We start from the raw sequence: 25,131 nt of genomic DNA, 5'->3' as shown, positions 1-25,131 counted from the left end.
ATTGGCTCACAGACTCTCGACATTTCCCCTCCTCCACTCGTGTGGATATCTATCCCAAAGTCCAACCCCCACGGTTTTCATTTCAGGAAGAAGCACATTTAACGTCGCATCCAGTGCGGCTGGCTCGATGCCTTTAACGTATCAACATTTACAAAACTATTTATAACACCTGTCTGCGAACCAGAAAGCGGTTTCTATGTAGTCTGCGGCCGCTCGGACCTCCCCAGCTGTCTATCCCGGTTTGAGACCAGAGAATATGGACTGGACAGTGAGCAGTCGGGCCCTGGTGTGGTGCATTTTAGCCCTGCTTTGCTACGCTGGTCTCCCACAAAAGGTAAGAGAGCTAGCTGGTTAAGCTAGCTAAACTTGGAGGACACTAACAGCAAAATTACAGTTATAAACAAAACGTGGACAGATATTTTTCACTACACGGGTGTCACCGCAGGGAGCTAAAGTTGTGTCATTGAAGCCTCTGTTTGTGTGCTTCGTGTTGCCCCAACATTACAGAAGTGAGCTAACACAGATGTTAGCTACCTGGCTGAAAAGCTCTAAAATTGAACTTTACTGGCACCAATTTTACATTTTCAGCGCTTCAGACCCGCTTCGCAAGCGAAAGAAGCAAACATGTTTACATTAACATTTTTGTTAAACATCTGAGTTATTGCGGAAAACGAGAAATTTTGTATTTACATGTTTAGACGTCTTCGTTTGCTTGTTTCAAAAACAGGATTTTTAAGTGTTTTTGTGGCTTGGTGATAAGTTAATACGCAGTATCTTTTACAAGCATCAGCACACATCCTGTCCCTTCACATCCACATCAGTAGCATCAGTAATCGCTGTAGGATATTTAAGCTGCAGAGGTGACAAACCAGACACCACAATGTGATGGCTTGAATAAACATTCTCCAAACGCTGGAGACATTGATGAGATATTACAATTGCAAGCTCAGTTCAAGGTAATGAGAGGTGGCTACAGAAAATGTGCTCCCTCTGTTGTTGGTTTTCTTAAGCTCGAAGGATAACATTGTGCATAAATTAAGCCATCATGCAGAAACACCTGCACTCAGTAACTGCACGCAAGAGATGGATTATGTATGAATTAGTACGTGTGCTAGTGATGTATTGGTATCAAATAACTTCTTCTTCTTTGCAAAAGAAATGGTTCTCACAAAAGCTTTGAAAAGCTGTAATTGGATCTGGGCGTTCTTTTAGTTCTGACCAAAACCCCTATGGCGACCCTCCCTATTATCCACAAACACCAATCCCATCCTCACCTATCCTGTATTGCTAACATCCTGTAAATGAGCCAGATCTCACAGTAAAAGGCTGGAGGCAGAGACCCTTCAGTACCCAGATACTAAACCACTTCAGCTAAACAGGAGATTAAACTAGATTTATAATTCCCTATCATGTCTCAGGTTACTCTCTTAGCCTGTTAAGATGGTCTGTTGGTGTAGCGGGGGTGACGGATGATAGGCTATCTATAGATTCTGACTAACATGTGTCTGAGTGGTAGATATAAATTGGATATTTTCAGAGAATATATCTCTTTCCTTGTCACTGTTTTTAAGGTCAGCTGATTTTTTTTTTCCATTGAGGGAAGGATGTCTCTGACTAAAAGCTTGCTAACTGTTTCAGCAAAACATAATATTTGTTTATAGATGCACTTTTTGTTTTTTCTAATGCCTCACTTTACACTCTGCAGGCTGTGTATAACAACACTATATTTAATACTTTTGTCCTCAGCTGTAGTTTACCCATTGCTCACAAGAACAGCATTTTATTTTCATCCTTATTTTTTCAGTATGGAGACAAGATTAAGGTTTGTTTTTAAAAGAAAATGGATAAAAGGCTGCGAGCTTACTCTGTCTTATCACAGGAGTGGATTGACTCCACTTTGACTGAGCGTGCCTGATCGTGGGCCAACATGTGACATATTCCACTTTGCAGCAAACGCATGGGGAGCATAGGTCCTTCAAACCTTCTTAGACCTGTCTTTGTTACACAGCTCCAGAGGAGAACCTTTATGTCTAGAGATATTACCAGGCTGTCCTTAATCCTAAAATACTAACGTCTGATGTTTTGTCACCCATGCGACTGTAGTCGGGTGATTTTCATTGTAGAGCCTTTTTTGTCATTTTATCAGATGTAGTATGTTCTTTTCTTGGTTCCTGTGTTGTTGGTTTTTTTTTTTTTTTTTGCTTCCTGCACAAAAGCAAGCTGCAAACACAGCTTATTGCTGCAGACAAGCTAATCGGTAGGACTGGCAGAGGTAATTTAGCAAGAAGTTAATTACCACACGGAGGTAGTTTTTGACTGGTGAACTCTTAATGCAATTCACAAATTTCATTATTCCTCTTCTATTATTATTTATTTTCTAAAATTTATATTCACAGAACCCTCATCCCTCTTATGTATGTGATCCAAAAGCCCATGCTTCACAGCACAGCTTCTCTCAGGGTTTTTACTTAAGGGGGAAAGAAGCGAAATAATTTTCTGTTATACTTCACTGTCTTTATCAACCCTGCTTTATAAAGTCTTTATTGTTCTTTGGCTCCTTAATGCGCTTCTCTGTAATCACATAATCGCCTGAGAGGTCAGATAATAAAGGAAAATACTTGTCTGTCGCAGTAGCCTGTACTCAGACAGCCAAACACATGACTACATCTGCACACATGTTTTTATAGTCTCTCCATGGTCTGCTGCTCTAAATTATGAGCATGATGACGCTAAAACGAACAGGCCATGCTTTCTCTTAATACGCCAGGTATTTGAGGTGTGTATCAACCCAAACAGAGAGGTGAAATAGTTATCAGTATAACCCAGTCTGTTCCTAACCTCTTGTTGTACTGTACTTGTACTGAACAAAAACAAACTGTTTTAACCCCTGTCTGTTGGTTGGTGATGTACTCCAGCATCTTATCAGACATGGAGGGTTGTGATGCATGTAACATGCTATCAAAGTGCTTTGTTTACACTCAGCTGGAAAGCTGCCAGTTACAGCCAGTCCCGTGTTCAGGTTGGTCTGGCAAGCAACAGGCTGTGAAGCACCGTGACACTTCAGTGACTGCTAACAGGGATACCATAAGCATTGTAGTCTGTGTGCCTTTAAGCCATGCTGGGTCTCATTGCAGAAGGAAAAGAAGATCTTTAGAATAAGCCAATCGTTTTGGTTTCACCTCAGTCTTGTAGTATTATGTAACACTCTTGTGCAATAACTTCACATTTCTCTTTTAGAAAAAAGAATGAGGAAATGAGAGGGAGTGCACCAATATTTCACCATTAACTTATACAGCGCTTTATAACTCGCATGCTCAATCATGGCTAGCAGCCAGATGCTGTCTAGCAGATGTCCCTGAAGCTGAATACTGTATCCACCAGCTGATGAATATCAGTGTGCGTCCAAGACTAGGAGGCTAGCAGATGTTTGGAGAGTTATTTGTTTGCAAAACCAAGAGTGCTGGTAAAGGTTACAGGGGGCCTAAAACTGGATTAGTTATGATTTTTCTCATGAGTTCGGCACCCAGTGGGAACTGTCACAGATGCACATTGTTGACACAAATGCTTGTATAGGATAGGTGAGACTACAGCAGGGGTTTTGTAGGCAAATGTAGAAGGACACAGTTTCTTTATGTAGATAGTGTGAAACTTTCAGGGTTTGTTTGGCCTTGGTTTCTGCACAGACTATTAAAGCATGCTAGTGTCTTCCCATTTTTTGAGCAGAATGACTCACAGGAAGAAAGAAGTGAGCGTTTTAACATGGTAAAATTTGGAGTTTAACTGTAATTTGGTGCTTTCCCACTAGTGTAGCCTGTATTACGTTTTCTATTCACTCTTAAAAGTGGGGAAATACACTCCTTTGTTTCTCCCCTTTCACTAGCGGTGCTTATCTGAGAGCCTCTTGTCTGTGCCAGATGGTAATCTTTGTGAAATGTAGAAGTAATTTAATTGAGTGCTGGTACACGAAGACAACACTTGAAACCTGGGTTGAAGAATATTTATGGTAGTCGTCATTAACAGAAAAGTGTTAAGACTCAAGGTTGATCTGGTGACCCCCTCTCAGCCTCGAGTCTGTCAGATCCTGTACTAATCCAAAGCAACCTGACATTCAACCACCCAGAAATTGCACTATGCATTGCTGTGTAATGACCTGCTATTGTATCTGACTGCCTTATAGTGCTGACACCACAGCCCGTAATCTGCCAGAGTAGCATCTGCTGTTTCCTCTGCATTTCCCAGCTTTGCCAGTCGTTTTACAGTATATAACAGTCAGTCCTTCTCTCATTTCTATGTTGCAATAATTTCAGTTAAAGTCTTGAGTAACATTGTTATTAGCTGTTTAACTGTATTAATAATATTTGAAGCACACGGAAAGCTGAAAACGGTGTCATAATCAAGTAGTGGTTTTAGAGATGTAATTACAGACCAATACAGAGGTGTTAACTGTTAAATAAACTGTTGGATACACTGCTGTTTATATATATTTATTTATTCATTTATTTATCTATCTCATCAAATTATCACGGTAGAAGGACTGATCAGGTTGGGTTTGTGCATTTTTCTGTGGGGAGGCAAGCACGTCCACTGGAGTTTTTTCCTGCCAGAAACTGAAAGGTGCCCACGACTTGGTTATCAAGAGTGGAGTTTCTAGCATTCCTTAGTGGGTGACTGGAGCACTCTTCACCCACAGTGTTGTTAATTCTGGCATAAGCCAAGTCATGGGGCTGGATTGCTTTGCCACTGTTATGGGTTTTGTGGGTTCAGTTGTTTTCCCTGCGCAGTCTTTCATTTTACTTTCTCTTTATTTTCTCTTTGTATGTACTGGTTTATCTCCTCCTTGTATACTGGCTATTTCTTTCATGTGCTGAACCCATGTCTGTTCTTGTGCCACATATTTCTGAGTAGGAGAAAAAGTTTGTGAAAGGATTAGGTGCCCGTATGGCTCGTCAGCCTACTAGTCATCTGTGCAGCAGGATGTTGAAGCACTCTTCTGAGTTAATCCATTGCGAAATCTGTTTTCAAGTAGAGTGACCAAAAAAATCCCTGAAGTCAATTTACGATTCCCTTTGTGCTCTTGGAGGCTTGGCTTACCTCTAGCTTTCATTTTATCTGGGATTATGGTATATAACGTTTATTTAGAAAAAAAAACTCAAAGAAAAGCTGAGCTGCTGCTGATAGAGGTTATACAGATAAAAAAAAAAGCTGCATAGGTGGTGAGTTAACAGTTCGGTGTGATATCAGGCAGCGATGACCCTCAATGCTGCTGCAGACTCTGACACATCATCAGTGTCAGTGTGACATGCAGCTCTCTCCAGCCACAGCTTTCTGAGTGCACACAGCCCGACCACTTACAGTCACCATCTTTCTCCGCCTCCTCAGCCAGTGGGCACTGACCTCTGGTACTGCATCCTGTAGTGTGCACAATACAGCACTGGGAGATCAGTTCGACAGAAAGACAGGAGTCTGTATGTTTGACATAGAGCTGGGCGATATAAGATTTTTTCATATCACGATATGTTTTTTTCATTTCAGGCGATAACGATATCTATCACGATATAAGCCAAATAACTATATTTGTAAGATTTAAATGTGCCGTTGCTCACAAGTAAAATGTGAAATAATCAGCAGCTTGTTTTTATTTAAATATTTATTTCCCATAATAAGTTCAACAGGGTAGATGTACTTAAGGAACATGAGACTTTTTCAGATAAATAAAGGCAAATATTGCAAACTACACAAAAGGCAGCCGCTAAAGCGTTTAAGTTTCAAAATAGAACAAACGAAACAGACTACTAAATTGTCAATTCCACTTAGAAACAAAATATTAATTCTAAAAATAAATCCTAGTTTGTTTTACAGAAGAACAGACAAAATTGACTAACTTTTGTCAATATCAAATAAACTGAGCACTAAAAGGAAATTCTCAATCTCTCCTTGTTGTATAGCTTAGCTTTTCAAACAGTTTTAACAGTTATTTTAGTCTGACAAAAGCCGAATGACGAATTAGCGCTTCCAGTCAGAGACTGAGGCTACGTCCACACGTACACGGGTATTTTTGAAAACGGAGATTTTCCGTTTTCGTTTTAAAAATAATCCCGTCCACACATAAAGGCAGAAATGAAGGAAAACGCTGCTATGAACATGCCAAAGCAGCAGGTGGAGCTAGATTCCTAACCGTGCAGAAATGTTGGCCAATCAGAAGTCTAGAAGCCTCGGTGGGAAAAAGTAAACAAAGCTGGGGCATAGAAGCAGAACAGAGTCGTATGTGTGGAGGGAGAGTAACTGTGTGTATATGTAAGCATTTAAACACTGCAGAGAGTAGAATTAACAGTAACAGTATTGTAGAAATTAATTTCACCGAAACAATAACGTGGCGCACAGTGTGACGTCAAAAAATGCGCACACCTTTGACGCTGCGTTTTCTCCGTTTTTCTAGTCCACACGTAAATGCAAAAACGGAGTTTTCAAAAATCTTCATTTTCAGTGACCAAAAACGCAGTTTACGTGTGGACGAAAGGTGCAAACGCATAGAAAAATCTGCGTTTTCAAAAATACCCGGGTACGTGTGGACGTAGCGCATGCACCAGTTTATTGTATTTCCAGACTTGCTTTCGGCACAATTTACAGTGCACGCTACTCTGTTTTTTGTCAGACTTGAAATAGCCGAAATACCTTCACACTACAGAACTTCTATGGCTCTTCCGTTCGACAATCTCTCCGGCATTGGAACCATCATCTGTTTTCTCTTCGGTCACGCTCGGTTGATTTTTCTAGTCGGCACACTCATTTCCTCCATTACCCGGGCGGTATGGTGGCTGGCTGCTTCCCAAACAAATACACATGTGCAGCTTGGCACTTGTGCTGTACGTAACAAGTCACGTGACGTGACGCTGCGGCTGTGATTGGTTCGGCTCTGCGGTACGTAATTTGGATTGGCTGCTCTTTTTTTTTTTTTAAGAGGACAAGAGCGGCAAGGTCTATCGCGATAGTTTAATTTTTCTATCGAGAAAAAGTTATATCGCGATACATATCGTTATCGTTCTATCGCCCAGCTCTAGTTTGACATCAGACATTTTGTGTTTTTAAATAGTACTATAAAGTAATATTCCACCCTAACTGACTCACCAACCCACACACAGCTCTGACTGATAAGTTCTGGCAGTTTTTGTCTGGCTGACGAGCACTTCAGCTTCCACAATCAGTAGACAAGTAGACAAGCTTCAAACCTCATCATTTCTAGACAAATGGTCCGTTTTCATTTCTCATGCAAAGCAGACAAAATGTAGTCTAAAGTCGAGTTGCATACTTCGTGGCAGCACGACAGTAGATTAACTCAGCCAAAGGCCCAGTTTGATAACCTTTTCACTAAGTAACTTTGGCTGTGGTGGTGAAGATTGAATGGCAAGAAAAATGGTTTTTATTTATTTGGTTTTTTTTGTTAAGATATTCTATCATTCTGTCCTTGATGAATTATGAAATCTGTGAATTGGTTCCAGAAAAGTGTTGCTGCCACTCTTAAAGACTTGATTGGGCATTAAGAGTAAGATTGCTGTACTGTGTTTGCATTCAAAAACTCATGGCGCATCCTGTGGTAGGCCCAATTCTGATTGGTTAAAAAGTTGGCCGGAACAGAAAAGCCAGCGGCCTTGGGGTTCGTCGTGAATAATGCTACGTTCCGGTTATCTCAGAACTTGGGAGTGACTGCACTCATGGGTTAGTGCATTCCAGACAGTGTGGGGAAAGCAAAAACATGATTTCTTGTAGGCTTTTTTTTTTTTATCAAGGCAAAGGTATTCAGGTATTGATCGCAATACAGTATAATCCTTGTCCTGTTGCGCTGAAACACCACTACAGCCTGGCCAGTGCTCTGTGTATGGCTTATTTAATGAGTCACAAATACAGAACAGTACTGATTTAAAGTTTTACAGTTTTAAGTTCAGGGTTGCCATGTTGGATTGTTAGCTCAGGGTTTCTGGGGGCTTCTTCGACTTTCCAAGCGGAAAATCAGTTCAGGGGGCTTTCTAGATTCAAACTTTGACTGGGAACTCGGAAATTCTGACTTCAGACTTTTTCTTGGAACGCACCACAACCATAAAAAATAATAATCAAAAACTGTATTAAAAACACAGGCATTGGGTGCAGAACAAACTTTCTATTATTTGTAACACCCGTTTTCTCTTTAGCTGTTTGTATGTTTTACCTTTGCGACTGGCTGAAGGACCAACAGCACAAACCGTTGTAGCCCACAGCCCACATGCTTGTGAAACTGGCTTGCAAAGCTTCCTTGGCTCCATGTGGGACCAATGTAAATGCATGAAAAAGCCATAAGGGCTTATCCAGTAACCTTCCCCCTGTCATCAACCCTGTCAGCTTCTTTCTTATTGCGTCTTCTGCTGTATTGATTTGAAGTTCATTGATTTTCATAAGGGTGGCAAACTCCCTGGGGCAAATGACTGCCATGCAAGTTCTAGCAAAGGCTAGTTATTGCAGGGTGATGATGAAAGCATCTTTTTGAAGGTGTAACATTTTCTTCCGTCTGATGCCTTCGTCTTGCAGTGTAAACAATTTCAACATTTTCCTAACGTTTGCTTCAGCCGTCTGTGCAGATAACCAGTGTCTGACTGCAAATGAGATTGCAGTTCTTTCCTAGTGTCTGATTATGATTATTTTATTTTATTTTTTTTAACTTTGCAAATGTGATAATTTTTATTTGCATCAACCATACATAACTTGTTGTATTAAGAGCTGTTTGTGTTTGTGCTCTTTGTAGGGGCTTTGCAGTGGCAGCACAGTGTCGCTTCCTGAAAGCCTGCTCTTTGTGTCCACCCTGGATGGAAACCTGCATGCTGTTAGCAAGAAATCAGGCTCTATTAAATGGACTCTAAAAGAAGGTAAGAGGAGAGGACTGGAGTCAGGTTTAGGTCTTTGTTTGTATTTTTCTCTGTTCAGCCCCATTAAAGCCCTGGGTTTTTTGGTTTTTTTTTCCAAGCAGCCACAGGAAAAACAATGTATCCTGCTGCTTTTGAAAAAGAATAAAGAAAGTGTCAGAGAGGTGCCTCAAGCTCATTTTATTTATGTCATGTAAGCTGTTTTAGAAAACAACAATAAGACGTAAACTTAATAAAATAATTTAAAAAGAATGAGCTACAGACAACTATTCTTGTCATTTTGTTTCAGTTTAATTTAATTTTATTTATATAGCGAATCAGAACAGCAGTCGCCTCAAGGCGCTTAAATATTGTAGGGTAAAAGACTGTAATATTGGAGAGCCAATCAAATGACCACCTTTTATGCCAACACTTGGCAACAGTGGGAAGGAAAAACCCCTTTTAGCAGGAAGAAACCACAGGGATAGGCAGCAATCTGCCAGGACTGCTTGAGGGTGGGGGGAGGAAGATGGGACAAAAAACACAATATCCATGAATTGCACACTTCATAGATAATACTTGGCTTCCTTGTTAAACTGGCCTGTTGATTTGCAGTACTCCTTATGTGTTTTCTTTCCTTCTTTTATGAATGCAAGGTTGTGCACTTTGTCAACATATTAACACTAGGATTTAATTGTAACATCACATTGAATATTAGGCAATATTTAAACCCAATTTATTAAAATGGTGTAATGCTGTCTAGGGCTTATTTATACTGGTAATGACTGGAACCATGTGAACAAACTAAAAGCAGTTAAAAGGCATCTATACCTATGAATTATATTGTCAGAATAGTTATTGACAGGTGGTGTTTTCTAGGCTTGAATCCTATTTTCAGTCCCTACTTGAAGAGAGTCTTTTGAAAGGCTCCATTATGCATGAAAACTGGTTAATTATTAACTGAGAGAGGGGAAAATATAGCCTGTAATCAAGGTCGGAGTGGGCCGGGGTAAGCAACGTTGCCGTACTGCACATGCACCGTGTGCAGTGATTACCATGTTAATGTACGAACTGTATGTTTGGGAGTTGTAGTAGATAAGATACACGAAGGGATAATTGGAAAACATTCAAGAGACATAATACGTGAGAAAGTTTCCCTGTTTTCTACATACATTTCTGATACTTTTCTGACATTTTTAAGATTGGTAAAAGTAGAGATGTGGGCCTGTAAGTCCGTCAGCTACCCCAATCATTAATAATGAGAGGCAGAAGCTGCCTCCTCCGCATCATCTGTTTTTCTGGAACAACTACTGAATATAAATGTAACCAGTTTTGTTCCAGGCTTTGCACACACCTGTTGTTGTGCGTCTGTCAGGCAACTGTAATCCTGCATAACGAAAAGGAGGCAGGAGTCTTTTATCTACACCAAGGCAGTACAAGTCAAGCCACATGCTTGCACGTGCACATGTCCCCTTACTGTTTGCTTATTACTCCGTGTTGGCTTTGTAAACATATACTTGTATTAAAGCCGGTCAGGGGGTAACATCCTTGTATGTAGCACAGAAAAATAAATTGTTTTCTCCACACCCTCTGTAACCACATTGAATGAATGCTCGTACTGTTCTTTAGCACCTCCATATAATCTGTGCTTACACCCTGCTATTGTTGACCCCTTTGGGTGCTTCCACAGAGATCAACTCCACCTGTTCCACACCCTGTATGTTCACAGTGTAAGGGAGGTGTGTGTTTAACCTGTTTAGATGGAGGCTTCACATTTTGACTGTTGTGTGTCAAGGAAGCACACTGGTATTTTAAAAGTCGTTGTAGTGGCTGGCCGTATTAGTGTTTTCTCTTTTTTTAAAAGGGATTTTCCCTTCTTTTAGGGAACTGCTTGTTTGTTTGTGTGACATGGAAGGAAAATAAGATGTGATGAGAAAGTGACTGAAATGATGACAGCAGTAATGTTTCTTTGAAAATGAACCATCAATTTGTGTTTTTGTCAGATTAAATGATACGAATGCTTCTGTTTCATGTCATGTTCATATGAAACTAATTTTCACCTCTACTAAACAGCTTTCCACCAGATAGTCCAAATGATTGCATTAGTAGTAATACAAAGAGCTTGAAATATTTACTAAACTGGCAGAATTTCAGGTGGGAAATGCCCTGAAAGCTTCTTAATGCCTGTTTCCTTAGCAGGGCAGGAGTAAAAAAAAAAAAAAGATTCTGTTTGCAGGATGAGCTGAGGAAATTATAACAGGTGTAATTATTTCCAATAAAACAATCACATTTTGTGCCTTAGCAGTTGGTGTTTATTTGTCTGATTTATTCACTGAAAGCTGTTTGTTGACATGACTGTTTGCCTTTGATGTTTGCCACGGGGGAATCCATGTTCATTTGGACTGTGTGTCCTCTGCGATTTTAATGTCATCAGTGCTCATGTCATCCTCTTACTCAACCGCTCCTGGCAGTGCTTTTCATTGTTGGTTGATATTCTTGTCACTCCTGACTAGCATCTTCTGGTCTCGCTTCACAGATCCAGTTCTTCAGGTCCCCACGCATGTAGCAGAGTAAGTATCTTTGTGTTCACACGCATCCTTGTGTATTGTGTTTAACTGTCAAAAGATGGATGCAAATAATCGTGGCAATCTGTTGAGCTCATCTTGAGCCATGATCCTGATGCCGTTTTTCTTCTTTGCACCAGGCCGGCCTTTCTGCCTGACCCAAATGATGGCAGCCTGTACTCTCTAGGCGGGAAGAACAACGAAGGCCTCACAGTAAGAGGAAACAAACTTATCACACACTATAATCTTGCCCCCCCCTCTTTACTTCTCACTTCTCTGTTCAGGGGAAAAAGTATCTAAAAGTAATACTCTCTCATTTTAACTTGCAGTTGTGGGGATGCATAGATTCCATATATTATTTTAGGATTGCAGATTAATATTGTTTTCTAATGTTCGTTCATTTTCCTTAAACAGAAATTACCCTTCACCATCCCTGAGTTGGTCCAAGCTTCTCCCTGTCGCAGTTCTGATGGAGTCCTTTACATGGGTAAGGTGCATTCATAAATAAAATGATTAGGACACTTTTGATTAAGCTCAGTGTTTTATTCTCGTGGCTGTGTGCAGTCCATGTCCTGTGTATCACCTTGTCTAGCTGAGCTGGTGACGTTCTGGCCTCATATCACAGTGGTTTTCTTTTCCACTCAGCCTGCTGTCGTTGCCTCTGCTCTTTTGAATTTGCAACAGTTAGCACAGAAAAGGTAATCTGCTGTGGTTACTATGTGTCATTGTTAAAAGAGAAGCGGCTGCCATTTGCCTCCCTGTGGTCATTATCAGTGAAGTATTTGCTTTCATTTAACTGACACTGCAGCCAGAAAAAGCATATTGGAGCTGATGAGTGTTACAAATTCTCACTACTTAAATTTGTTCATGTATGAATTTTTTGCAAAGTAGATTTTGCAGTTATCAGGGCCAAACAACCGTCCCTCTTTGTCTGCTTTCTGTCAATCAATCAAGCCATTTTCTGTATTATGGCTTTTGTATTGATCTATAACTAGCAACGACTGGCATTGCTTCTACACCCTGCATTGACAAAGTAGGCGAGGCAAGGAGTCCGTAAGCTGCTTATTGAATTACAGAATGGGTAACACCCATTTCTGTCAATCTTTAAATCCATATTGTTTTCCTTGGACAGTTTTCTTTACATGAGGCAAATATACGTTAGATGTTTTGCACTCTCTCCTGCTACACCTTTGTTTCCGTGTGACAAAACGAAGAGTAGGAAGTAAAATTGGAAAAGCCTCATGAGAAGGTGCCCTCTTTGAGGACGGACACACACAGTGGTAGTAAAATAAAGCAATAGTGAGAATTAAAGTGTCACGATTGGATACATAAAACCCCGCCTATGAATATGTAAATATGAAATGCAACAACAGGTTTGTAGGACGTGATTATGAAATCGCTTTTGCAAGGAGCTGTTTGAATGTTGAAATCTTGGTAAGTAATTGTGTTATGTGCTCTCACACAGGTAAAAAGCAGGACTTGTGGTATGTGGTGGATCTGTTGACTGGTGAGAAACAGCAAACCCTGACCTCATCCTTTGCTGAGATGTTCTGCCCCTCTTCATCTCTTCTCTATCTGGGACGCACAGGTAAAAGCAAAACCAACCCAGCAACACAGTTAACTGACACAACAATAGTCTCTGTGGTTCATCCTGTTCAGTTGTTGATTTTAATCAACTAAGTTTATTTGTCTTGCATACTCTGGTAAGCCCAGACGGTTTGCAAACCATTGTTTGCCTCTTACTCATCCAATCTCCAACCTCGCCTGAAAGAGTGCCATCCCCTGATCTGCCCTTGCAGACTTTAATGTCTGGGTTAAACAGGATGTTATGGTCCAGCAGAGGTAGGCATTTTAGTGCTTGTCTGCCGACAGTGAGCTCTGTTGTGAGATGGGTGCAGTGCGCAAAATATGTAGTACAACCTGTCTGTGGGCCACTCTTTGCTTGTACTGTTGTTGGTCTGTGAGCCAGCAGGCTGAGAAGAGTAAAGTTACAACATAAAAAAGCTGATGTGAAACAGTGTTAATAACAATGAAAAGTGTCACTGCAGTCACTGTCTATGCTTTTCATGCAGTTCTCCCATTCCTGGTGAGCTCTGCTGTTTCTCCCTGCTCTATTCCACCCCAATCCAAGCTGGAGGAGTGCAAATTAGTACGTCTGGGGGTGTGTGAAAACCCCCTCTCTCCCCTCCATCTGAATTTTATACACAGACGGGCACATTTGCAGGAGCATGAAAGCTTTAGCTCTAACTATAACTGCAGACATGGAACTAGAGTCCTGCAAATCTCATCCACCCATCCATCATCTCCTACTTATCTAGGACTTGGTTGTGGGGGTAGCAACCTAAGCAGAGAAGCCCACACCTCCCTCCCCCCAGTCACCACCTCTAGCTAAACCTGGAGAACATCTAGGCATCTCAGTGTGTGCGATTTTGATAACCGCCATTAATCCTGAACATGGTGTGAAGTCAAAACTTAATTTGTAAACACAGCATATAAGCTGACTTTTCTTTCTTTACATTCCCATTGTTGCAGAGGAAGTTGAACACCGCTTGACATCTTTCTTACCACCTGAAATTGGTTAAAAAAAGGCTTTTAGTAGGTTACTTAAGAAATCTGTAAAAAATACTTTAAACTGCATCCCTGTCAAAAGTGGTCATCACAGCAGGCAGCTTAGCATATTTGATTTGTGAATATTTTCTTTTTGATTTGTATAAGCACAAAAATGTCTTCCTTTTGTGAACATATCCCTGCTGTTCATTTCCCCGTTAGAGTATACCATCACCATGTATGACACCAAGAGCAGAGAGCTGCGCTGGAATGCCACCTACTCCGACTACGCCTCCACCCTCCCTGACGATGACACCAAATACAGTAAGATCCTTGGAACGTCTGTGTGTTTTATAGCTTTAGTTTCCAACAGACTGACTATAACACGTCTGCTTTTTTCTTTTTTTGTCTTCCTCAGAGATGGCTCATTTTGTGTCCAATGGCGACGGCCTTGTGGTGACCGTGGACAGCGAATCTGGAGATGTCCAGTGGGTCCAGAACTATAACTCTCCGGTGGTGGCCATGTATATCTGGCAGCGCGAGGGCCTCCGCAAAGTGGCCCATACTAACGTGGCCGTGGAGACCCTACGTTACCTCACTTTCATGTCTGGAGAGGTCGGCCGCATCACGCAGTGGAAATACCCATTTCCTAAGGAGAAGAAGCCCAAGAACAAATTCATGTAAATTATGCTTTTGTATGCTTCACTGCTAAAGTGGATATTGCATGCTGCTTCCTGGAGGTCAGAATTGTTTCTTTCTGAATATTGTTAGAGCCAAACTGATTCATTCAGTTTCTGGAAACAAGCATTGGCTAAGAGTTCTCTCAGGCATGTTTCAGCATTTTGTGTGAATCACACTAAGAGGGTGGAATCAAAATATACTTTTATTTATCCAGCCTTTGATTGCGTACTGTTTGAGTCGAGACATGCAATATCTAAGTGGCTGCCAGAAGGCCCGAGGCCTGTACTATGAAGCAATTTAAACATACCCAGAAGTGCAACTGTCCACTAATCAAAGAACTGGGTGTTGGATCTCCAGCTTGCCCTGATTTGTTACCAGCATGTAAATGTGCTTTGTAGTTAAAACGACTTTTATGGGGCTTTGTTAGACTAAAAGTGTTACGTAAATGCAGACCATTTACATCATCATTTACCAAAAGCAAAATGGCAATCACACAACGGTGGTTATCAACTCTGGAGGTCAACCCAGGTTTTCCAAATCTAGCTGCGAGCACGTCCACATAGTATCAGTGTTGGTCCCAGATAACCTGTTGCAACGGCTGAGCTGAACATTATTCACAAGAAAAACAAATCATCTGAAAAGTGAGCAGTTTACAAATAACTGCCGTATCACTGTGACATCATTAAGACAAAAGTAGATCTAGATAGTTTCAGCCTCATTCTTTCTGCTGCAACCCTGCTATTGTTAAACTCATGTTAAACATTTAGGGGCAAGTAAAGTAGAAATACAAAAATATAATTCAAATAGTATGCAGGCTTGTTTACTGTCTCACTGTCTCAAGTACTTTGGTGCATTAACAGGTTGTGTAACGTCTTTACACTGACATAAAGGGGAGTTTCACTGACCCGGCTCACTTAAGATCAAAGTGTTCTGTATGTGGCCTTTGATGTAAAATGAGTTTGACATCCCTGGTTTAGACCATGATGTTCTATTTTCTACTTTTTTAAAAAAAAAGATAACTAATTGTTTGGCAATGATTTTACATGCACTGTTCTTTTAGCTTAAACACAACTTGCTCCAGAGCCGGTTAAATCTGCAGAGTAACTAACGTACCACAGAAACAAGTGACCCGCCTCCAAATCCCTGAAAACCCAGGGTTATACCAGAAGCCTCCTCGCTAACCTAAAGGCCAATTGTGTATTACAAGCCTCTAGTTTCAGCTCTTGTTTCGCACTCTTGTATATTTTTACGTCTTGCATCAACACCTGCTGATGAAAAACATTCAACGGGTTTCAGTACCTAGATCCTCTGTGAAAGTTTCGCCTGTATAGAGAGGTGATTTCAGGGAACTTGTTTTTTTTATTTTTTGGAAGTGGTTTTAAATTTTTCATGGTGTGTAGATTCTGTTGTTAGGTTGCTTTATTTTGACTCTGCTATTTGTTTTACAGGGCTACTTTGTATGTGGGCAAATACTCAACCAGTCTGTATGCTTCTCCCTCCTTGGTGCACGATGGAGTCACTGTGGTGGTGAGTGATGGCTGAATTTCTGTGTTCATTTCAGTAAAACATAAGTTGTGCATGACAGAGCAAAACATCAGTCAACCATCCTAAAAGGTGATCTCTCTGTGTCAGGGTTTTTTAATCTGTCTTCATTGTAGTGAGTGGTTTTTTGGAAGGAATGTTAAAAAGCTTGTGTGGGTACATCATGCCCATGTTTTGTCTTAGCTTGCCTCAGCTCAGGTCATTTTGACTCACAGGCCTTGACTCCGTAACATTACTGTACTCTTGGGCTTACACAAGAAGCCCATGAGGAATCTGCTTGATTACTCTGACTCGCTTAAATGTTTGTATTTGTGTTTGTGTATGTTTAGCCTCGTGGCAGCACATTCCCCATGCTGGAGGGCCCGGATAGCCAGGAGTCGGAAGAAGACAAGGAGTGTGTCATCACACCCAGCACCAGCGTGAAGTTCAACGCTGCGCTCCGTGAGCGGAACCAGGTCAACTTTATGAGGAACTACCTGCTTCTTATAGGTACTACGCCAGTATAGAAACCAGACAGTAATATTAGGTCTAACCTACTAGCTTGTTTTATTTTATTTTCTTGATGCAATCAGGAAGCGGGTATCACACCTTTTGTTTATGTGCTAAGGCGTGTAAGCTGGTGGGTTTTGCACACAGGTTTCACACAGTTCAGGACCTTAAATGATCCCGTGTTCTTTCAGTGAAGATTTTGAGCCGACACTGCCCTCTGCTGGATACATTGTGGACCCACTATAGGCTTTTCTTTGCATTGAAACACAGGCAGAAAATTATAACAGTTGAAACTGGTTTCTAGGTGAATGTTCATGAGTTTCCTAATGATAATGATGACAGTAGTGATATTTTAAAAATATTCTTTGTTTATCAGGTCATCATGAGACGCCTCCAGAAGCTCACACTAAGATTCTTGAAAAATTCCCCGACAGCTTCCCACGCCATCAAGCTAACGTCATCCCACCAACGACTGACAAGAAAGTAGAGGAGGTTTGTCAGTGTGTCACCCATTAGTTATTTTAAGGTTTTATGCAGAATTTTAATAAATGTACTCTTGCTTTTCTGCCTTTTTCCTAATTTTTGTGTCTCTTTGCCTTCATGTAGAAGGTTAATGACAGCGGTATGGATGATGGGCCCCCTTCAGCTGTCCCTGAGACGTCTATCCAAGAACCTGGGACTGGTGGCCGCGCTGTGCGCCCAGAGGCCCCGGTGGATTCGATGCTTAAAGACATGGCTACCATCATCTTCTCCACATTCCTCCTGGCTGGCTGGGTTGCCTTTGTGATTACATACCCCAAAGTAAGTCAGTTACAGCCTTCCATTGAGCTGTTGATCATTTAAGATTAACTGTGAGGTTTAAAAAAACTATTATGAAAGAAGTAGGAAGAAAAACCTAAAGTGTTTCAAGTTGATTAGCGATAAAGCATTGTATTAGTTTTTAATAAATTATGGTAATACATAATTAATATTTCCCATTTCTAACTAGTTCAAGTGGAGCTACTGTTAACGATTTTATATAAAATGAGGTTATAGAATAGAGGAAATGGAGCCTGATCAGTTTGTTTTTTGGTTATGATCACACTTTTAAAGATTTAATTTTAGCTTTTGCATCTCTCAGAACTTCTAAAATTGTGCACTGGCTTTTCAAACATTAATTTCTGAGAAATATTATAGATGATTTTAGAGAATTTGTTAATCTCCAGATTGCTACTAAATTGCTTTTCACCATTGGTTCAAAACCAGAATGAACAGTTATTGTCACCTAAAATAGTTGCTAGGTGACAACACACATTTACACTTAACTGCTGTGTTCACATCACTCACAGCTACCAATCAGTTGACATAGAGCGTTAACACATTATTTGTCTTCTAACAGAGTATGCACAAGCAGCAGCAGCTGCAGCACCAGGAGTTCCAGAGACAGATGGAGGAGAGGTTGGAGATGCTGCAGAGGCAGCAGCCTTTTCCACCTGCAGAAGTAGGCATGGGTTTGACTCTAGAGAGCGACTACCTGGAGGTGGCACGCACTCGCTCCGAATGCTCAGACCACAGCAGCCCCAATGTCACCCCTCGTGCCTCCAACCACTCCAACTTGTCTGTGTCTGAGCTGGGGAGCTCAGCCAATGAGCACGAAGATGGAGGTAACGACTGGAAAAATTGCAGCCACACTCTTTAGGCTTGTTCAGCACTTTAATGGTTTAATCTAGCTTTCACTGACCAACATTTGTATTATCAGAGGCAGACTCCAGTGTTGTCAGAGTGGGGAACATAACTTTCCATCCCAAAGAGGTCCTGGGACATGGTGCTGAGGGGACTATTGTGTACAAGTAAGTTAACCAGCTAGTGGTTATTCACAGTGGTGGTTTTTTAAACTGTAAAATGCTGATGACCAATGTTGTATTTTTACCATTTCTCCACTAGGGGTCAGTTTGACAACCGTCCAGTTGCAGTGAAGAGGATTCTCCCAGAGTGCTTCAGCTTTGCAGACCGAGAAGTTCAGCTGCTGAGGGAGTCTGATGAGCATCCAAATGTCATCCGCTACTTCTGCACGGAGAGGGACCGTCAGTTCCAGTACATCGCCATTGAGCTGTGCGCTGCCTCCCTTCAGGAGGTAATCGCTGGCTTTTTTGGGAGTATGGAGAAGCTGATTTTAGGTTTCCTTAAAAGTGCCTTATTCCTGTGTCATTTGCATGTAGTTGTCTGAATTTAAGACTAGCACAGGATGGTTTTCATTGTCACTTTCTCACAACAAGCACAATAAAGGACTTCCTATGTTAAAAATAATTTCGCAAAAAGTGTCAACTTTTCACAAAACTCTTATAAGTTTCTGATTGTGCTAATGGCTGTCCTTCATCTCTCTAGTATGTGGAACGAAAGGATTTCAATCGTCATGGACTTGAGCCTGTTATGCTTCTCCAGCAGACCATGTCTGGACTGGCCCATCTGCACTCCCTCAACATTGGTATCCATCACTGAATACAAAATAGTGTTCCTGTTTTCATTGTCATTAAGTTTTTTGTGTGCCTAAACAACTCTTTCTGTCTTTTTCTTTTTGTCCTCGTATTTTTTTCTTCAGTCCACAGAGACCTGAAACCTCACAATATTCTAGTGTCCATGCCCAATGCACACGGTCGGGTCCGCGCCATGATTTCAGACTTCGGCCTGTGTAAGAAGCTCGCAGTGGGCCGCCACAGTTTCAGTAGGAGGTCTGGGGTGCCCGGCACTGAAGGCTGGATCGCTCCAGAGGTCCTCAGCGAGGACTGCAAAGACAACCCGGTGAGTTGGTGGTAGTTCTGCAGCTCTGTAATTATTACTGCAAGGTCAACTCTTACTGTTTCTATTGGGGAAATAAAACTTCCAACCAATGCAAGTTTAGCTAATACTTGATATTTGAAGTGGATGCTTTTGAGAGTAAGGTGAAAATTTTTTCAAAGGATTGCAGAGCCCAATCCAGGATTAATAACAATAATACTAATATATATGTTGCAACAATGCTTTTAAATTGGTGTTAGCCTACATGCTGGATAATTTGTGTAAACAGAAGAAACCTTGTTGATGATGATGTTGGTGGTTATGGTTCTGTTTCATTATATACACAGCTGTGACCTCCTCTTTTCTTCCTCTCTGTCCCTTGTAGACCTGCGCAGTTGATATTTTCTCTGCTGGTTGTGTCTTCTACTACGTTGTGTCCCAGGGAAGCCATCCTTTTGGCAAATCACTGCAGAGGCAAGCAAACATCCTACTGGGCTCGTACAGCCTGGACCATCTGCAGAATGACAAACATGGTGAGGATTCAGCTTCTGGTTTTGGTAAAAGTAATGCAGGTTAAGTCAGATGATTGTGTTGTTTGAGGACTTTGGGGTTTCTCATTTTAAGGCAAATTAATTTAAACCTTTGAAGATTTTCCCAGTGTGTCCACATAGTCCTCTCAGTCATGGAAAGGTTTCTTTAAACAGCACATCCTGATGGACTTCAGACCTGCAGACAAGAACTGGTTCATTCGGACGAGAAAAAACAAACAGATACAAACTTGACAACATAGCCGAAACATATCACTGAAAGTAAAAAGAAATACACGTTTAAGGAGATTCATATTCAAATTTTGGACAAAACAGAAAGTTAGAAAGAGGAGCAAAAGATGCAATATTTAAGCCACAGAAGTGTCTTTGAAAAGAGTTGTTGTTGTTGTTGTTTTGTTTTTTGTGTGTGTGTCTTTGTAATTGTATGTGTTAAGAGGTGTGGCACATTGTCAGAACTGCTATGTTTATGTCTTGCCAGGTGACATTGTAGCCAGAGATCTAATAGAGCAGATGCTGAGCATGGATCCCCACCGGAGGCCTTCGGCTGAAAGCGTTCTTAAGCACCCTTTCTTCTGGAGCCTGGAGAAGGAGCTGCAGTTCTTTCAGGTTACTCTTGTTTTTACCCTACCTGGTAAATTTCACTGCATGTTGTAAAAACGACTCCTCTGACACTGTTCCTGATGTGGTGTAAACCTTGCCAGTATACAGTGGTACTGCAGACTAGTCTGTGTATAGACCCTGAACTTCCTTAAAATGTTCTAAATGGTGTAGAGCACATGTGTCAAACTCAAGGCCCGCGGGCCACATCTGGCCTGGCGGACATTTATATCCGGCCCGCGAGATCATTTTATATAGATTTATTATTATTGTTATGCATGGCCCGGCGATATAAGGCGCTAATAACACCCAAACTACAGATCCCATAATGCAGCGCTGCAGCCTCCTTGTTGAACGCTAGGCTAGCTGGGAACATTCTCGCGTCAATCAAGTCAAACTTCTGTTATTGTGAAGCTAGCCGCTCACAATGGTGGAGAGAAAAGTTGATTCTGAAAACGGAGCCTTTCAGCACCGGTGGGAGGCTGAATATATGTTTACAGACATTGCCGGTAAATCCGTGTGTCTTATTAGTGGAGCTAATGTGGCTGTAATTAAGGAATTTAATTTAAGACGGCACTACGAGACAAAACATCAGGATGAGCTGAAAAACCTAAATGCAGAAACTACAGAAAGTAGAAGAGCTAAAGAAGAATCTGACATTTCAGCAGACGTTTGTCACCAGAGCAAAATCACAAAGTGAAGCTGTTGTGAAAGCAAGTTTTATTGTAGCAGAGGAAAAAGCCAAATCAGCGCGGTACCACTCTGAAGAGCTGCATGATGAAGGTGTGCGACGTCTTGTGTCCAGACAAAACGCAGATTTTGGCAAATGTGAGCCTGAGCAGAGACTTATGTCAGAGTGTAACCGACACGAAACTGCCCTGAGACAAACTTGTTGGACTTACAAAAGATGGAGCGCCGGTGTTGTGCGGTGAAAAAAGCGGACTAGTCAGCAGGATGCAGTACAGATGCAGGAGAACTGTACCGGCGAGTTAACAGCATATCACTGCATCAGACACCAGGAAAGGCTGTGTGGTAAAGTCCTAAAATGGAGCATGTAATGATCACCGTGATGCAAACCGTAAATTTGATCCAATCTAAAGGTTTAAATCACCGTCAATTTCAGTCTTTTATGTTTAGATTCAGAGTTTGCCGACATTCCTTATCATACAGAGGTCCGTTGGCTGAGTTGGGGAAAAATTCTCAATAGTTTTGGAGCTCAGCAAGGAAATCTCAGTTCATGGACATGGCATGTATGATGCGGTGAAGCTGTCACAAATGCACCAGTGCAACTTGCCTCACTTTCCCTGTTGCCAAGTAATGTTGAACCAAGTCAGTGCAACAGTGTTCCCTAATGCGCACTTTGCTGATAAACTGAGCGCACGGCGCTTTGGTGACTTTGAAGCACAAAAAGAGAATTTACAGTTGAAACTGCACCTGTGCAGATTCAGATGGAGCTACATTCTAATGGGACACTCGAGGGAAAGTACGACCCGCCGGGTTTATTAGTTCCATTCCTGAAGCAATGCTCAGCTCCGTCTACATGCGGCTCGAACCTTGTGTATGTTTTCATTTATTTTTTCTGGTTTTGGCAGCATGTTCATATTTCTAGCTTGCATAATTTTGACAGGATATATTTTTATAAAAATATTTAAAGTTAAAGTTTATTTTTTTAAGTTTATTCTGGAATTGTATACCTGTCTGTTTTTATTCATATTTATGTTTAAAAAACACTGTTTTAGTGTGTTCAATAAATGTTTATCTTGTCTGGCGACCTAAAGTGTGCCTTGAGGTTTGGCCCCCTGTGCAATTGAGTTTGACACCCCTGGTGTAGAGTATGTTCAGCTTCCCTTTTTAATAATAAGCTTCTGTATAAATTTAAAAACAAGTGCTTTTGATTACTGTGATATTAACTTCTACAATACATTTTTTTATTTAAATAATGCAATAATATTGTCATTGAGAACAACACTCCAGACTGCCTGCCATATTATATTCACTGGGTGTTTTTTGTGTTTGGTTGTTTTCAGGATGTGAGTGACAGGATAGAAAAGGAACCGCTGGACGGACCAATTGTGAGACAGCTGGAGAGAGGGGGGAGGACTGTTGTCAAGGGTGACTGGAGAGAGCACATCACAGTGCCACTGCAGACCGGTATGAGACTGACTGTGCACAAACTCCTGAAGCCTCTTTTTGTAAAACGTTCTTCTTGTTTGTTGTGTGAAATTAGACTTGACAGTATTACACGTTACACAGTGACACTTGTACCAGTTCATCTTACAACTTGTTTAAGTGCCTCACTGTATGTTCAGTTGCATGCAGCATCCTGCTGCCAGAAAACATTTGAGCATGTGGTTAATTAAGCATGCTACTTCCTGTCAACAGCGCCATTTGACCCAGTATCACAACAACAGATTCTCCATGGACTCTGCGCTCATTTTTATTGACTTATAAAAGATTTGGAACAGATATTAATGATTAATCCAGAGATGATGTAGATAACAAAGGATTCACATTTAATAAAGATGAAATGGTACACATACCTTTCTACATGTTTTTAAATACAAGAGACACTTGGAACCATGCTCAGTTCAAGCTACAGCTTCACTAGTTTCAGGACTTCCTTTGTACTGATTCTGTGTTTAGAATTCATTTTTATGATCGATGCCTGAGCTCTGAGTTTTCCTTGTGTGGCAGATCTGAGGAAGTTTCGCTCCTATAAGGGCGGGTCAGTCAGAGACCTGCTGCGTGCAATGAGAAACAAGGTAAGAGTTTTTCCTTTATAACAAACAGCTTTGTGCTAAAGTGAGCCTGTTTTGCCACCGTCACATTCATGGCTGACCTTACTTCAACAGAAACACCATTATCGAGAGTTACCCACTGAGGTCCAGGAGACTCTGGGCTCCATCCCCGATGACTTTGTCTCCTATTTCACCTCCCGCTTTCCCCACCTACTGATGCACACCTACTTGGCCATGCGGACCTGCGCGCCTGAGAGACCATTCCTGCCTTACTACTGCTCTGCAGAACAGCTTGCTAAGACACAGGCCCAGTTAGCTCACCATGGGCCGCAAAGACATAATGAGCCATGCACTCAACACCTGCCAACACACACATCCACAGCTTCCTCACCACCCCAGGAGTCTACACATTTGTCACTGCCGGAGCAGGTGTGTCACACAGCAGCTGCTGAATCAGTGCCCTCATCAGCACCGGAGCCCATATTGTCACATATCCCGGTTCAGACAGTGCAGCCGGCAGAGCCAGCACCGTCCACACAGACTGACTCACACAGTCAGACCTCAGAATCAACTCTCAGGCAAAGAGAATCCAATCAGCCTGAGGTGACCCCACTGACAAATCCTCCTATACTGGACAACAAACCAGTGTGAACTAGACTAGAGCCAGGTGGATCCAGCTCAGATGGGAGCATTGCCTTAAAGTGTGAGGGAGACAAAAGGAAAGGTTGGACTCCTGGTTGTGGCTGTGCTGTGAGTCGGTGAGGACCAGGCCTGCAGCGCCTGGGATTCACCGCCAGACGCGGCCGCTGCATCCTGCATTAAGTGCCTTCTGCTAACCTGCATTAAAATGATCCCCAGCACGAGACTGTCCACGAGCCACCCTGAGAAATCCAGCAGGTGTTGGATGTTCTATTGTAGCCAAACTGAGTGAAGAAAGCTTTTAATTTTATTACGGCATGTCCAAAAAGGTGTATCTGGTCTCCAGTGTGGGGAAACGGGTCCAGATGTTGTTGAACACTTGGGTAGTTTTATTGTGCAATGTTGTGTACGTCTTGGTGAGCCTGTTCTCTGCACAGATACTGTATGTATATTTTTGTACAGACCAGTTCAGAATTTGGATCATTGATGATAAATCACTTGATGTGGCCGTTGTGCCTTTTTCCCCCCCCTTTTTAATATCACTGTGCTGTATGTGTACAGATGTTTTAAAATTGACTATGCTAAATGTGCTTGATTCCAGTTAATGCTGCTGCTAGACTGCTTCTCTTTTGTCAATCAAGACTATTGAGCTGACTCATTAAGAGTGGGCTCCTCCAAAGGGTGTTCAGAGTGACGTCTGGATACAGTGGGGTTTTTGTAATCCTCCTCTTTATAGAGTCAAATTAGGAGTTTGGAAGTCAGGCTGCAAAATGCTTGTGTAATAACTTTTTCAGGGGTGTCAAAGTGAAGTTAATGACTTGCACATTAAATTCTATTGTTTTTATACTGATATTTTGTGTGTTTTGAGTGTGCTGCATGCCACAGTTTTGTAAGGTCTGTCATATTTGTCTACAAACTGTAAGTTTAACAGTTTCACCTGCTGTTGCTTCAGGCAGCTGGTGTTGTCTGACTTAGCAACAGAAACTATTAACTCTGAACCTCCTTTGGCATTATTATCAGCACAAAAACTGTGCGCCAGGAACTTAATGGCATGAGTTTCCATGACTAGCAATAACATGTAGGTGCCCCACGACCTTTGTCCATAGTGTATCTCAAAGGTTGGAAACAAAAGCCAGAAGTACCTGATGTTACCTTTCTAAGATGC

The 25,131-nt window shown here is 41.6% G+C and overlaps 1 protein-coding gene and 1 long non-coding RNA gene across 3 annotated transcripts; one reads left to right on the top strand and one right to left on the bottom strand.

The window, feature by feature from the left end:
• The first annotated feature begins 68 nt into the window (after positions 1-68).
• Positions 69-24,816, top strand: ern1 (endoplasmic reticulum to nucleus signaling 1). Its single transcript, XM_085454139.1, has 22 exons — positions 69-334; positions 8,771-8,891; positions 11,404-11,437; positions 11,572-11,644; positions 11,846-11,918; positions 12,897-13,019; positions 14,201-14,302; positions 14,397-14,658; positions 16,108-16,186; positions 16,531-16,690; positions 17,067-17,182; positions 17,297-17,491; positions 18,069-18,333; positions 18,429-18,519; positions 18,614-18,803; positions 19,055-19,154; positions 19,269-19,468; positions 19,830-19,977; positions 20,471-20,598; positions 22,617-22,740; positions 23,284-23,351; positions 23,442-24,816. The coding sequence occupies exons 1-22, from the start codon at positions 257-259 to the stop codon at positions 23,976-23,978; spliced, it is 3,267 nt and encodes a 1,088-aa protein (XP_085310265.1). The 5' UTR covers positions 69-256; the 3' UTR covers positions 23,979-24,816.
• On the bottom strand, positions 18,261-20,477 carry LOC146711324 (uncharacterized). Of its 2 annotated transcripts, none has more exons than XR_014920141.1 (3): positions 20,085-20,477; positions 19,741-19,958; positions 18,261-19,493 (listed from the first exon to the last, which is right to left on the bottom strand). It is a non-coding gene; the product is annotated as an uncharacterized LOC146711324 (long non-coding RNA). The 2 variants fall into 2 exon arrangements; XR_014920140.1 differs by having other exon boundaries at positions 18,261-19,452.
• Positions 24,817-25,131: the final 315 nt, after the last annotated feature.

Source organism: Copadichromis virginalis, linkage group LG4 (genome assembly GCF_057382275.1).
Source record: "Copadichromis virginalis isolate Kocher_CV1m ecotype Utaka linkage group LG4, C_Virginalis_male_GT1.1, whole genome shotgun sequence".
NCBI classification, from domain to species: domain Eukaryota; kingdom Metazoa; phylum Chordata; class Actinopteri; order Cichliformes; family Cichlidae; genus Copadichromis; species Copadichromis virginalis.
Note: the sequence above shows the minus strand (reverse complement) of the source record. Positions and strands in the feature narration are given on the sequence as shown.